General features: G+C 45.1%; 2 protein-coding genes across 3 annotated transcripts in view; one reads left to right on the plus strand and one right to left on the minus strand.

The window, feature by feature from the left end:
• Positions 1 to 1,855, plus strand: part of LOC147450075 (uncharacterized) — a 66,050-nt gene extending 64,195 nt beyond the window's left edge. Inside the window, exons 7-9 of one of the 2 annotated variants that reach the window (XM_086519408.1) lie at positions 655 to 743; positions 1,175 to 1,265; positions 1,371 to 1,855. In XM_086519408.1, coding sequence (XP_086375534.1) covers positions 655 to 743; positions 1,175 to 1,223 — 138 coding nt within the window. In that variant the 3' untranslated portion in view covers positions 1,224 to 1,265; positions 1,371 to 1,855. The remainder of the gene's footprint in view (positions 1 to 654; positions 744 to 1,174; positions 1,266 to 1,370) is intronic. The other variant, XR_015189092.1, reaches the window with a different exon arrangement.
• A 10,548-nt stretch (positions 1,856 to 12,403) lies between these two features.
• LOC147450077 (uncharacterized) lies at positions 12,404 to 13,200 on the minus strand. Its single transcript, XM_086520983.1, has 2 exons — positions 12,946 to 13,200; positions 12,404 to 12,841 (listed from the first exon to the last, which is right to left on the minus strand). The coding sequence occupies exons 1-2, from the start codon at positions 13,198 to 13,200 to the stop codon at positions 12,404 to 12,406; spliced, it is 693 nt and encodes a 230-aa protein (XP_086377109.1).
• Between the last annotated feature and the right edge of the window lie 529 nt (positions 13,201 to 13,729).

Raw genomic sequence — 13,729 nt, forward strand, 5'->3', positions numbered from 1 at the left:
ATGGACACCTTAAATGTTGTTCTGGTTGGCTTTGGACAAGTGGAACGCTTAAATGGTCCATTGTCCTATTTTGGTACTGCTGTAAGGTTCCAAAATGCCAAAACATGGTCATAATGCAGGATGTCTGCAACATTAGTTATAATTTCCAAAAAAGCCTGCAAAGGTTTGGAAAAAAACCTAAAGATTTTAATAGCCCAATTTTTTCTGTTTGTTTAAAAAATTTTCTTTGGGAACACTGGTCCACTTCCAGTTTTGTCTCTAATAAGCAAATTGCGACTTGGAACAAATATCGACTACTCTGAACCTGTACAGTTGTTGTAGTGAATGCACACACTCATGAAACTAGAGTAGGTTTCTTTAGGTATTTTAGGTATATAGAGGCTCAAGGTGTCTTGTGCATCTAACATTTTGAAAACTATAGCTGAAAATTGTGTATTTTAAGTGTTTTTGGTATCCCCGTTCCTGTCTCCCTTCCTTCTGGTTGTACTATTCTAAAGTATTTGGGCTTGTCTCTCATATCCATTTTGAAAACAGCAATGGATTTTTTATATTGTTGCTTATCTTTATTATCTTTAAATTTATGCATGACGACGTTTGTGTGCATCTTGTTTGTTTTCAATTGTTGTAGTTAGTGATAGTGTCCTAGTGTATCAGGATTTCAAAAAAAGTGCGAAGGGAGATGTATTCACGATCAGTTACTCCAGTGAGACAGAGGCAGTAACTGCCAAGAGAAACTTGCACAGGTAAATGATTGGTTGAGTTTTAAGTAACTATTGGATGCTTCCCATTTGTGGGTTTGCATGTTGTTTTTAAATATTGGATGCTTCCGGTTGGCATGTTGTTAAGTGTGATCTGTGCAAAACCTTACTTGCCAAGTCAAAGAGGTGGTAGGTGTGCTTATAGAGCTGTCTAGCATTGTGCAGACTTGGGTATGTGATTTGTCTTGCGGTCATTCTGTCTGACAAGTAGGTGACCCAGCAAATCGCTAGCTTGAATAGCAAGTTGAAAATTTTAGGTTGATGAAGCTGTGCCGAGAACACTAACTCTAAGTTTCTGCTATCTTCTTCGCGTTACCTTTCCCTGCTGCTAATGGAAATTCTCTGCTGTAAAGAGTTCTGTTGCTTGCATCAATCTAAAAGTGTTGGTTCTACTTTGGTTGTTTCGGTTTATGCAGATCTTACATTGCTGGCAAACAAATCACTGTTGATTATTCTTACCAGTAGTTCGAATTGGAGATCTCTGCTTTGTATATATAATGCGTTTAGGTATTTGCATCCTCCCCCCCTTCTTTTTCAAATCTTTGAGCATACCCATAAATTTATGTTCGTGCCTATGTGCTTAAGGTTCTCGACTTTACTCTTTGTATGCAGGACCGACGAAATGTGCTTACATTGCACTTCCTGGTTAAGAAAGAGCTAGCAATACGGTCCCTGATATATCAATATGGGACATCAAATTGACCGTTATGGCGAAGTCTCGCAGCGTCAACCTGGATAGTTCAAATGCAGCTCAAAATAGCGACAGTTCACAATTACATTGTCACATAGTGCTCCAGTAATTTTCTCAGGTAAGGGCAGTTTGCCTGGTCACAATCCTAGGGATTGTGTTGTACCAGGAAGGGCCTCTCTCTCTAGATAACTTCTTGATTGTATTTTGTTAGTCAGTCGACTGACCTTAATCAATGAGGTGCCCAATATAAAATTTTCAGGACGTTGCCATGTGTGCAAGTATGCATGGGAACAATGGATGGTCTCTCTTTGTTGTATCCATGTGCAACTAGTAAGTTGGTGGTGGTGTTACATTATAACAGTGTTTCACTTTTATTCATTTTCGACTTCATGGGCGCTTTTCTAGACATGACTGTGGGTGGGCTTTTGACATGGGACTTCAAGGTTATAATTTGTTTAGTGAAGTAGTTACAAGCAATCACTAAATAAGTATAGAACATATCTGAGTTTGCCTCTATAATGTCCTCAAGGTTTATCTTAGTGCAATATTAGAAAGAAATTTCCTGTAAAAAATTCAGGGATTGTGTTTCCTGTACAGAAGATTGTAATTGTTAAGAGGGAGGGAGGGCTTGGGGAATTGTAGATTTTAGCACCAATCCTTGAAGAGTAAAATCCAGGTACTGAGCGGACATCCAGAAAGAGAGAGAGAATCTAGGTACTGAGCGGACACACACACACACACACACACACACATATATATATATACACACATATACATACATACATACATGCAGAGAGAGAGAGAGAGAGAGAGAGAGAGAGAGAGAGAGAGAGAGAGAGAGAGAGAGAGAGAGAGAGAGAGAGAGAGAGAGAGAGAGAGAGAGAGAGAGAGAGAGAGAGAGAGAGATGAAATGAAATGAAATGTTATAGTAATGTCTTCAAAAGGCCAAAGTGACCTATGAGACCAGAAAGTTACAATGCGGTGGATCTGATACAAAGTCAGAGTAACAAAATAAGTTAAACTAGGATAACAAAATATAAATACTGCGGAATCCTAAACTAAGCTGATAGGTGTGAAAGGTGAAAGGCGTGAAATGTGTGAACTAAGCAGTACAGTGTGTAGACAATATGGGAGGAAAGTAGAGATCCATCTTTACAGAGATCCATCTTCATCTGCACTTTGGACGACGAAAAAGTATGGCTCGAATCCTTTGTTGTAACTTCCTTCGAAACTGTGTAGCTCCTCTTCTCCATAGGGGTCGTCTAGATCTCCCTTGCTCCAATGCTTGGTCTATGAGAATGCCAGTAGTGCGGGCAGACCTCTCCACTGTTGGCTGCTCCTCTGTTTGTTCTTCTGGGTGTACAATATCTAGTGTAAAGAAATATGTGATCTGTCTCTGGGGTTGTCTCTCTTCAGCTCTCCTTAGCAAAGTTTCTCTATGCCTGTGTAACTCAAGTAGATATAGCATCTTTGATCCTTATAACTCATGACCCTAGATAGAGGCCCAAAACCTTCTCTTAATAGACAATGAAAACGGCCTCGTATCTCATAGTACACTGTGCAATGACATATGTAATGTACCTCTGTCTCTGGCTCTAGATAGCATAAGCGGCATATCCTGCTATCTGCTGGTGTCCCTCTGAATCTTCTAGTCTCAATCTCAAGCTAATGTGAGGACGTGCGTATCTGGCCAATGGCACAACGCAAACCATGAGAAAGATGCGTGTCCATATAGCTAGGTCGAATCACAAACCCATCCCCCGTGAGGTGGAGAAGATGCTCTCTATAGAAAGCCATCTTTTTGCCCAACTTCTGTATCGGCTCTATCCATGTCCTCCTCGTGTCCAGCTGGATCAGATCCTGACGAATGAGTCTATTAGTCTCTACCCGCGTCAGAGACCTCAAGGGTGCCTGTAGAGAGTATTGAAAAGGAGGCAATCTGTCCATGGTGAAACCATGTGTCTGAAACCATGATGCCATCTGTGCACAGTAGCATGATGTATCCCCATTAAGAGCTAATTGTCTGGAGGACTCTAGAGCCACCCTGGCATATCTGTCTCTGGTAGTATCCCATAGACTGTGTACGAAGGAGACTGATCTGGTAAGCGCCTCAATCTCCATAGGGGGCGCAGCTACTTCCGCTCGAATGATATCATGCGGCACGGAAGCCTTGGCTCTAATCAGCCGGGAGATCATAGATACCAGGGGCTTCTCCATACCCCTCCAACCATCCTGGCCTACAGAAGGTCCCTATACTTGCACCCCATATAACATAGTAGAGGCAACCAAAGTATCAAAGAGCCATAACTTTGTCCTAGGTTCCTGGAACTGAACCTGCGAAGACATCCTCTCCATTCCTCCCAGAGCCGCACCAGCTCTAGTTAGTCTAGTCTCTGCCGCTCTTCTCAAAGAAAATCTCGGCCCAGTAAAGACTACCCCCAGTTAAGTGTATGCATCTGTATACTCCACAATCTCCTGACCGTACTTGAAAGTAGGTACTGATCTCCTGACCCATTGCTGTGTGGTGTTAAACACCATAACCTTGGTTTTACCTAGGTTTACACACAATCCACTATCCTCTGCAAAACTGCGTAGTGCATCCAAATGTGGTTGCAACCCTTCTGGTGAGTCAGATATCAGCACAATATCATCAGCATATAACAACAATGGGATCCACGTCTCTGCTAGCTGGGCAGCCCTGTCACCCTCTCTGTCAATGTAATCAGACACCTCATTATTATACATACCAAATAGAGTAGGAGACAATGTGTAGCCCTGTTTCACTCCAATAGTAGAGTGAACTAAATCAGATACCCGTTCCAGAGTGCGTACATGTCCCATCACTGGTCTGTACAAAGCCATAATTCCCCAAATCACCTCTATGGGCACCCCCATCTCTTGTAGTGTGCACATCAATCGAGCTGTTGGTACCATGTCAAATGCTTTGCGAAAATCCACAAAGCTACAATAGATCTGTCTCCCATGTGCTCTGCCCTCTCAATGATGGCCCTGCGTGTCAGAATATGATCAAGAGTGGAGAAACCCCTTCCGAAGCCGGCCTGACCTTTTGCTCGTACACCCTCTCCCTCTGCCCAATTACTCAAGTGTTGCTCCAGAATAGATGCATACAACCGTGCCAACGTGTGTCCAACCATAATAGTGTGGTAGTTCCCAGGCTCTGTAGGGTCACGAGCCTTGAGGATGGGCACAATATTAGACCTCCTCCAAGTTTCACGTAACCCCTCACACATGGCACGATTGAACTACACTGCGAGAACCTCCATCAACATATCCCTGGCATGTATAAACTCCTCCGCTACTAGATCTTCATGATCTTATGCCTTCCCGGTCCTCATCGTGTCGATGGCCGTTTGTACCATCTCAGATGTAAAGAAAGTGCTCATAGCTGGGCAAGGCTTGGTAGGGTCTAGAAGGGGTTCCTGTCCAGGAACCGTATATAGTGATGTCGCATATTGGCCCCACACATTAGGTGAAGTACTCACTAGGGGAGGGGAGTGCTCATGGAAGAGTCGCGATGCCTGTCCTAAGTCCCTACTCGAGAACATCTGATATACGTCTCGCTCCATCTGAGCTAGGTAAGCTTGCTTCTTCCGTCGCACAAGGCGTCGGAAAGCAATCCGAGACTGTCTGTAAGTGATGACTCCTAAGCGAAGATCCCTCTGAAGCTGGGCTCTCATCTCTCTGCACTCCTCATCATACTAACTATTCTGGGGCATGCTCCCAGAATGTCGTCTCTTTCCCGGCTGAGTGTGTGGGTATGCCACTGATGCAACGCCATGCAGTGTCTCATTTAGTAGAGTCCTCCATTGAGAGGCCTGTACATTTGTGCCAGTTGTGCCTTCCAATAGACGGTCCCAGATCTCCTCTTTATAAACAAAATCAGTCTCTGGTGTAAATTTATAGCGGGTGTGTGACCTACCTCTTGATCTCTGGGTTCTACTATACTGAAATTTAACGGACAGTGTCAAGAGAGCATGATCTACTGCTATGCCCACTGGCTTGGCTCCCAGTGTGAAATCTTGAATGCAGGGGATTAAGCTCGGTTGTGTCATAATATAATCCAGTGTACTGGACCCATGTCTGTGTGGAAAGCATGTGAAACCGGCTGCTCCAAGAAATCGCTGTAAACCATTAAGTATGGCTAATCCATGTGTAGTCGTCATTTCCATGAGGTATCTTGTATACTCCGTCTGCTCTCTATCATCTGAGCATCTATCAAGTGCCAACTCACCCACATCCAGGTCTCTAAGCATCTCATCTGAAGTGTCGCAGAAGATTGTGTGCGAGTTGCCCGTTCGGGCATTGAAGTGGCCTAGGAGAATGATATCACCATCCCTAGAAAACTCCCATATGTCATTATCTAGTATAGAGAAAGGCGATTGCCCTCTGTATGCAGCATATAGTGATGTACCGGGAGGAAAGTAACATATGGCAATATATAGGAATCGACCTGTGTCAACTCTCAGTCTCACCCACGTATATCTAGCACGATCATCTCTTCGTACAATATGCAGTAATGGTTGTAGTTCCTCTCTGAATAGTGCTGCTACTCCTCTTGAACCTCTACTCCCATGCTCAGATCCGGCGTTTATATTGTGAGCTCTCTCCCATCTGTATCCCACCACATGTGGCATCACCTGTCCTGGGGCTTGATGAGTCTCTGAGAAGAATACAATATCCTTGTCTTTGAAGCTGTCCTCAAATGCACCCACGTCCAACCTCATAGACCCATTACAATTCCAGGTAGCCATCTTCAATGTGGTCCCATAGGTCTTGCACCGTCATGCAGTGCGCCGCTCTAAAATCACCACCCGTCCATCTCTGTAGAAGGCTATCTTTCCCTTCTCCCTTGCCGCTGTAATCTCTGGCATTACCTCTCTCATATGTGCTAGCTGTGAGAGAGTCAGGTCATCACCGAGGAAAATACCTATCTTTTTGAGAGTAGGCGTCTTCCTCAAGAATTCCTTCTTCTCTTCCAACGAGGGGAAGCGTAGTATGAGAGCTCTCCCCTTTGAAGACTCTCCCGTGCCATCACTTTTCTTACCAACCTTCCATGCCTTTGTGTGCAAAGGCTTCTCCATCCCCATCAGGGATGTAAGGCTTGTGGCCTCTTTCTTCACATTGTTTATGTCCTTGAGACCGGTCACTCTCACATGCAGTGCTCGCATCCGCCTTTTTTGTTCCTCTTCAAGGGTCATGTTGATAAGCGTCGGTGTACAAGGAGTTTCTTGACCTTTCCCTTTCTTGGCGACCTCAATCCATTTTTCGGCCTCGTCCGCCTTTTTCTGTGTCCTTGTTATTATCTCCGCCCATGAAGATGTCTTTGCCACACTCAATTTCTCTTCCTCCGTGATTAGCCTTACCCGTTCCTTGATTTCTTTGATTTCATCTATTATCGAGGACTGAAATTCGTCTTCCTCTGGTCCCATGCTTACTCTATCAGCAAGCTCTTGTTTAAGGACTGAGACTTCTTTTTTGAGCGTCCGTATCTCGGCGTTGGGGTTCTCCTGTTTGAGGGCGGAGACTTCTTCTTTGAGTGTGTGTATTTCTACATTAAGGCTCCCTTTCTCCTTCTTCCATTCTGCGTCTTCATTGAAGACCATCTGAAGGAGGTTGGCCTTCTCCTTCCACCATCCTTCCATCTCTGTTTTCCACTCCTTCATTTCCCTCTGCATCTGCACCATCCGCTTGTTCGTGAGCATGAAGGTGGCCTTTGCTCGCGGCTTACCAACATGCGAGACATTGACGGCTTTCGTGTCCTGTGCAAGGTCCTTTGCAGGGGAGATTGCTTCCATGTTTTGTCGTTCAAGAGATGTATCGGGCTGACTTACCATTATCAAGAGATGTATCCGGCACACTAGAAAGAGAGCAGACACAGAGAGAGAGAGAGAGAGAGAGAGAGAGAGAGAGAGAGAGAGAGAGAGAGAGAGAGAGAGAGAGAGAGAGAGAGGATGGATGGATGGAAATGACCTATGAGACCAAAAAGTTACAACGTGGTGAATTTGATACAATGTCTGAGTACGAAAAATAAAAAGGTACTGAAAAGGGTACTAAAGAATCCTAAACCGCTAGATGTGAACTAAGCACTAGCCGGAAGTGTGTAGGACATGAGTAGAGGGGTGAAAGTGGTGACTGAGAAATAATACAACACAATGTGTGTGTGTGTGTGTGTGTGTGTGTGTGTGGAGATAATGGGTAAAAGTTGATACAAAGGTTGGTATAAGCTGAGCAGGGTGTACAATCCTCAATAGAGCTGAATCACAAGAGATGCATCATCACTCGTTGTCAGAACTCATGAATCTTGTCCATGGTCAGTAGTGTGACTGGGCGTCGTGCATGTCGAGCCAAAGTGATCAGAGGATTTGACCGGGCGTCGTGCATGTCAGGCCAAATTGATCCGAATTCTCTAATGCAGCCTCTGGCAATGTTGTGTACTCCTCCACAGTCATGGGCGTCTGGATCTCCCTAGCTCCGTCGCTCGATCGATCAACGTGCCTCTAGTGTGAGGAGAGCAGTTGCCCATTGTCCGCTCTAATGAAGTTTGTGATCCGTCTCTCTGATTGGCTACCCTCTCCTCTCATCAGGCTCTCTTTGTGTCTGCACAGCTCAAGCAAAAACAGTCCGAAACATCTCTGGTCTTCATACCCCATGACTATAGAGAGTGGTCCAAAGCCCTCTCTAAACAGAAAGTGGAGTGGCCTCGTATCTCATAGTAAATTGGGCAACGGCATGTGTAGTGCAACCCGGTTTTAGGCTCCGTGTGACATAGGGGACATGTCCTGGCCTCTGTTGGTACTCCGTTGTATCTACCAGTCCCGATCCGAAGCTGGTGTGAAGATGTTTGTATCTGACCAATAGCACATCATATACCATGCGAGTGGGTGGCCATGTATCTATGCCTTGTCACAAAACCATCCTCAGTAAGCTGGAGAAGATGCTCTCTATAGAAAGCCATCTTTGTGCCAACTCTTGTGCCGACTGTATCCAAGTCCTCCTGGTATCTAGCTAGCCAAGTCATGGCAAATGAGCCTGGTGATCTTGGACAGCGTAATTGGTGCATCCAACGAGTATTGGAAGGGGGGCAATGTGTCCATGTTGAACCCATGTATTTGAAATCATGATGTCATCTCCCTATACCAGCATTCCATAGAGCAATGCAGAAGCCACCAGAGTGTCAAAAAGCCAGAGCTTTGTTCGAGGCTCCTGAAACTGAATGTGTGCATGCTTCTCTGGTCAATCTAGTCTCTGTTGCTCTCCTCAATGAAAATTTTGGTCCATTAGAGACCACCCCAAAGTAGGTGTAAGCATATGTATACTCCACTGTCTCCTGGCCGTATGTGAATGCGGGTGCTGATCTCTTGGTCCACTATGGGGTAACGTTGGTTTTACCAAAATTGACACACACCACTATCATGGACAAACCTATGCAAAGCATCCAAGTGACGTTGCATCCCCTCCGGAGAGTCGGAGATCAACACAATATCCATCACCATACAACAAAAGTGGAATCCATGTCCTTGCCAGTTGTGCACCTTATAGCCCTCTCTCTGAATATAGTGAGAAACCTCATCCACATACATACCAAATAGAGTAGGAGAGAGCGGGCAACCCTCTTGACCTCGATAGTGGATTGAACTAATGTAGATAACCCCTTTGGAGTGCGTACATTCCTCACTACTGACCTGTATAATGCCATGATCCCCTAAATCAGCTCTGTCAGTAGTGCCATCTCGTGTAGTTTGCGCATCAATCTAGCTCTAGGCATTGTGTCAAATGCTTTGCAAAAGTTCACAAAGTTACAATAGATCCGTCTCCCATGTGATCTGCCCCGATCTCCTAACGTTGGGGCTGATCTGCAGTGTCTTGCTGTTGACCGGGTTGATCTCCAATGCAAAATGCCAGGGACTGATCTTGATGCAAAAACGCTTGTGTCTTTTGAAGGTTGAAACGCTAAGGTTGTCGTGCGGGAAAGTCTTGCTGAGAATGTGCCTGTTGAACGTCGTGTTCCTGTGGCCTCTTCTTGCCACAAAGTGCTAGCGCTAGGTTTCCATGTATACTTGCTTGCTAAAATTGCCCTACCTGGTTCCCAACAAAAGTCACTTACAAATAATAAGTGAAATATGTCAAAAATAGGGCAAATAGGTCTATGCACTGTAAAAATGCTCCTGATGGGATTTGATGGAAATCTGATGATCATGTTGTTTGCAACCAGAGGATATGCATCTAATCTAAGTGTCTGGACATGCACGGTCTGCGAACATTCACAAAAGTGTCAGATCACTTCCTATTCTAGACTGACTGAACTGAACTGAACCGAACCCATGTCATGAAGTAGCTTGTCCACCTACACATAGGGTTAGATGTGCACGTGACATCCCCTCCTTTTCATAGTGAGGTACTGGTACCGGATTGTATGGTGTCGAGTGTAACGGGACTTGATTTTGAAGTGTTTTAGCAATAAATTTTGTTTTTCTAGGAAGTTTTGGTCGTTTTAAAGTTAGTCCACTGTGTAGAAGGATGTGTGGATTGTTTTCGTCCAATAAAATTTTTTGATCCGGAAGGCACTTTTCGGGGCATTTTTGAAGGTGTTAACGTGGGATTTTGGAAAAGTGTTGTATGAAGCGATTGAAGCCTGTGTTATAAGGAACAACTTTGGTTCTCTGAGTCTATAGAGATTTTGATGTTTGGATGCTCGTTGAGGGCCAAAGATTAAGAAAAAAGTGGGATTTGCTGCTTTTGCATCGTCTTTGTAGAAAATGCTGTTTTGCAGGTTGATTTTCAGCAAATCAGAGCAGGCTATGGAAATTTTCCATCACATAGCCGTCGAAGAGCGCAACGAGACTGTGTGAGAAGGACCTGGGCTGTTTTGGCTCCGTTTGGGAGTTATGTTCAGTTGAAGACAGCTGAAAATTTTAGTTTCAAAAATCTAACCTTTACGGATCGCTTTGCGATCACGTTCTTATCTTATTCTCGCAGGTATACTTGGTGCGCAAGTCGAGTCGATCGAACGCCAAAAATAGAAAAGTGGCTATTTTGAGAGGTCGCATGCTTTTCGAGGAAAAATCAGAAAAGAAAGACGTGTGGTGCGTTTTTGGGATCATTCACCGATCTCTTCTTCTGCGAGTGCGAGTGCGAGTGTGAGTGAAACGCTACATGCAAGCGGATTGAAGCTCGGGGGTGGTCGGGAGGTTCGAGCTCCGTACAACGGAGTGGCCCATATATTTTATTGCTCCTCTGTTGTATCAAAACTCTATCAATACAAAGATCTCTTTCTCTATCTTTTGCTGTCTATCTCTATTATTTGTGTTCCGGTGACAATTGGTATCAGAGCAAGCGGTTGATTCTGGACATGGACGGATACGAGAAGAAGATAAAGGAGCAAGAAGACCTGATTCGGTGACTACGAGAAGATCTGGAAATTTCAAATCGGGAGCGTGCTGAGGCTCTGATAATAGAGAGACTAAATAGTAAAGTCGGTAGTCACTAGTGCTCTCGTCATCTTCCTCTTCTGAGCCTTGCTCATCAACATCATCCTCTTCCTCACAAGAGTCGAAGGATGACGGCTCATAATCTCCATCACTAATGAGGTTGCCTTCATCATCATACTCTATCTCTCGAGGCTCTCTATCCTCCATAGTGATGGCCGCCGCACAAGAGCCGCTTCCGAAGCCTTGCCGCACATAGGTCCTAGGAGCCTCCGTGGGTGTTGTTGATGCTTTGCCTCTACCTCTTGTAGCCCTGGCACCTGTGCCTCTTGTAGCCGATGTACCTCCATGGATGACGACCTTCTTGCGTGATTGTGTGCGAGAAACCCGACGATCAATCTCCTCAAGCTCCAAGTAGAGCTCACGAAAAATCATTTGCTCCTCAGGGTCTTGCTCTTTATTGACACTCTTTAGAGTGTCAATCGTAAGTGTGAGCTCATCCACGTTGACCTATTTGACATTTACAACATTGGACAATGAAAACATAATTAGTATATTCAAACTAATTAAAGACTAGAGTATAGAAAATGGAGTGAGTCGTGATTATAATTTATAATTTATACCTGTCGAGCCATAGGCATCTCATGCATAGAGCGCAACATGCGTAAATTGGAGCGACAATAGATAAGTCGCTCTAATTGCTTCGTTGAGAGCTTGTTACGGATTTTGGTGTGGATGAGGGAGTATGCGGAATTACGCTTACATGCTCCCGATGAGCAATCCTAAAACACATCAAGAGAGGCATAAGCTATAAGAGACTATAGTTGAAGAGATTAAGCACAAAATGTAAAAGTTTGAGGCTTGTCGCTTACTTGGCCAAGAACCCTCAAAGCAAGTCGTTTGACAGTAGGCAATTGATAGCCAAACCTCTCCCACCAAAATAAAGGCTTCACCAAGGATTGCCGCTTCCAACACAAGTTGGAAGTAAATGCGGTGCCTTGTTGGTCGCTATAGTTGATTACCTCTTGGAGAAATGCTCCAATGTCCTCTTCTTTTAGCACCTTAAAGAGGTAATTGTTGCGCTCCTCAATAAGCTCTTGATTTGCAAAGAGTTTGGGCTTCTTGTAAGCCGGATGCAAGAGAGCCGCAAAGTAATAGATAGGTCTCTTCATCCAATCCCACCGCTTTGTGATTAGGAGGAGTATGTCGTCTCTCTTGGGAGAGTCCTCGAGGTAATCACTACAAGAAGAGAGAGGAAATGTACTAAGTAGAGAAACAAGCATGTAGAATTTAGATATATAGAGAATGTATTATGTAATAATAAATATGCAGTTATACCCTGTTCCATCGGGAGCCCCATCTAGGATTGTAGACTTCTCAATCTCCTTGTAAGCTTCCTCCATGAAGTGCCATAGAAGCCCAATAGTTGCCCCTTCCATGTCGGTCATGCGGAGAGCCTTGTACAAGGGCAAGATCGCAACGACAAGACCCTTAATTTCTTGCCAAAACTACTCCCGCAAGCAAAGCCGTTGGATGGCTTTTGCATCTTGTTGGGAAGCGGCGGACTCTCCATTCATCCACTCCTTAAACTCATCGGAGACCATGGTCTTTTGTATTTTGTTTTGCACATCATAGAGCCGCTCTAGAAGTAGCCACATGGCGGCAAAGCGAGTGGCCGATGGCTTCTTCAACACAAGGTCGGAGTAGGTGCGGTAAATGGCAAGCACCCTCACTTTGCCATTGATGAAATTGATGATGGAGAATGCTTGGTTGAGGATATCTTTCACCCAACCTAGCTTCCCTATGTCTTCAAAGAGAAGGTCAAGGCAATGAGAGGCACATGGAGTCCATACTATGGATGGAAATTCCTTCTCTGGCCTCTTACTCATTGCCTTGCAATTTGAAACATTGTCGGTAATCACTTGCACGACATGCTCGGCACCAACCTACACAAGAGGCCTTTTTGAACAGAAGAGTTAAAACTTAAAAATTAAAACATAGGACTCATTGGCAATTGCTCAAGACATAAAGGCTCGATTTACGGTTTTACCTCAATAATGGCTTGGTGGATGTGCTTCCAAATGAATGCCCCGGTCACTTTCTTCCCTCTCGAACCCGCATCCACCGCCCGCAAGAAGTACGTGCCAAGAGGACAAGAAACAAGAATGTTGATGATGCCCCTCTTGTTGCGGTTGCTCCATCCGTCGGAGAGGATAGAGCATCCATACTTTGCCCAACCCGCACGTACGGGCTCAAGTGACTTATCAATCCTTGCCCTCTCTTCATCAAGCTTCTTTGTTCTCATGCCGTGGTATGACACACCCGTCCACCCTTCGCATGGACCAACCACCGCAATTGCTATGATCATCCTCTTCCATCGCTCCAACCGAAGACTGTTGAAGGAGAGATTGCATTCAATCACCATGCGGGCAATCTCTATTTCCGCGATTCTTTGTCTCCTTGAGGAAAGACAAGGGGCGGGAGCATCCACCCACCGATTTTGCAAGAGAAGTTTGCTTTGCCATCTTCGGAGGCCGGCCGGCCACCATCACTTGAAGACCCCTTGGACTTCTTGGACTTCTTGGAGGAGGCACTACCATCACATGAGGCCGCGGTGGCACCGGTTGCCATGGACATAGTTGGAGAGGCCTCTTCCTCCGAATCGGAGCTATCAACATCCGGCGACACGAACTCATCCGAGGTGACTCTACCCTTGTGTGTCTTCAATGGAAGATACTTCAGGGATATTAGGACATGGCCCCGCTTGTCCCCCCATCTTTGTCAAGTGGATGATGAGACGGGTGACGGAAGAGGTCATAGCTTTTGGGCAATAT

Source organism: Adiantum capillus-veneris, chromosome 9 (assembly GCF_014529385.1).
Source record: "Adiantum capillus-veneris isolate H3 chromosome 9, ASM1452938v2, whole genome shotgun sequence".
NCBI lineage: Eukaryota > Viridiplantae > Streptophyta > Polypodiopsida > Polypodiales > Pteridaceae > Adiantum > Adiantum capillus-veneris.

Excerpts from the sequence above, each read along its gene's own strand:
- LOC147450077 (XM_086520983.1), bottom strand. The coding sequence starts at position 13,200 with ATGAGAACAAAGAAGCTTGATGAAGAGAGGGCAAGGATTGATAAGTCA. Across the intron at positions 12,842-12,945 it reads TCCACCAAGCCATTATTGAG|GTTGGTGCCGAGCATGTCGT; the intron begins GTAAAACCGTAA and ends CCTCTTGTGTAG.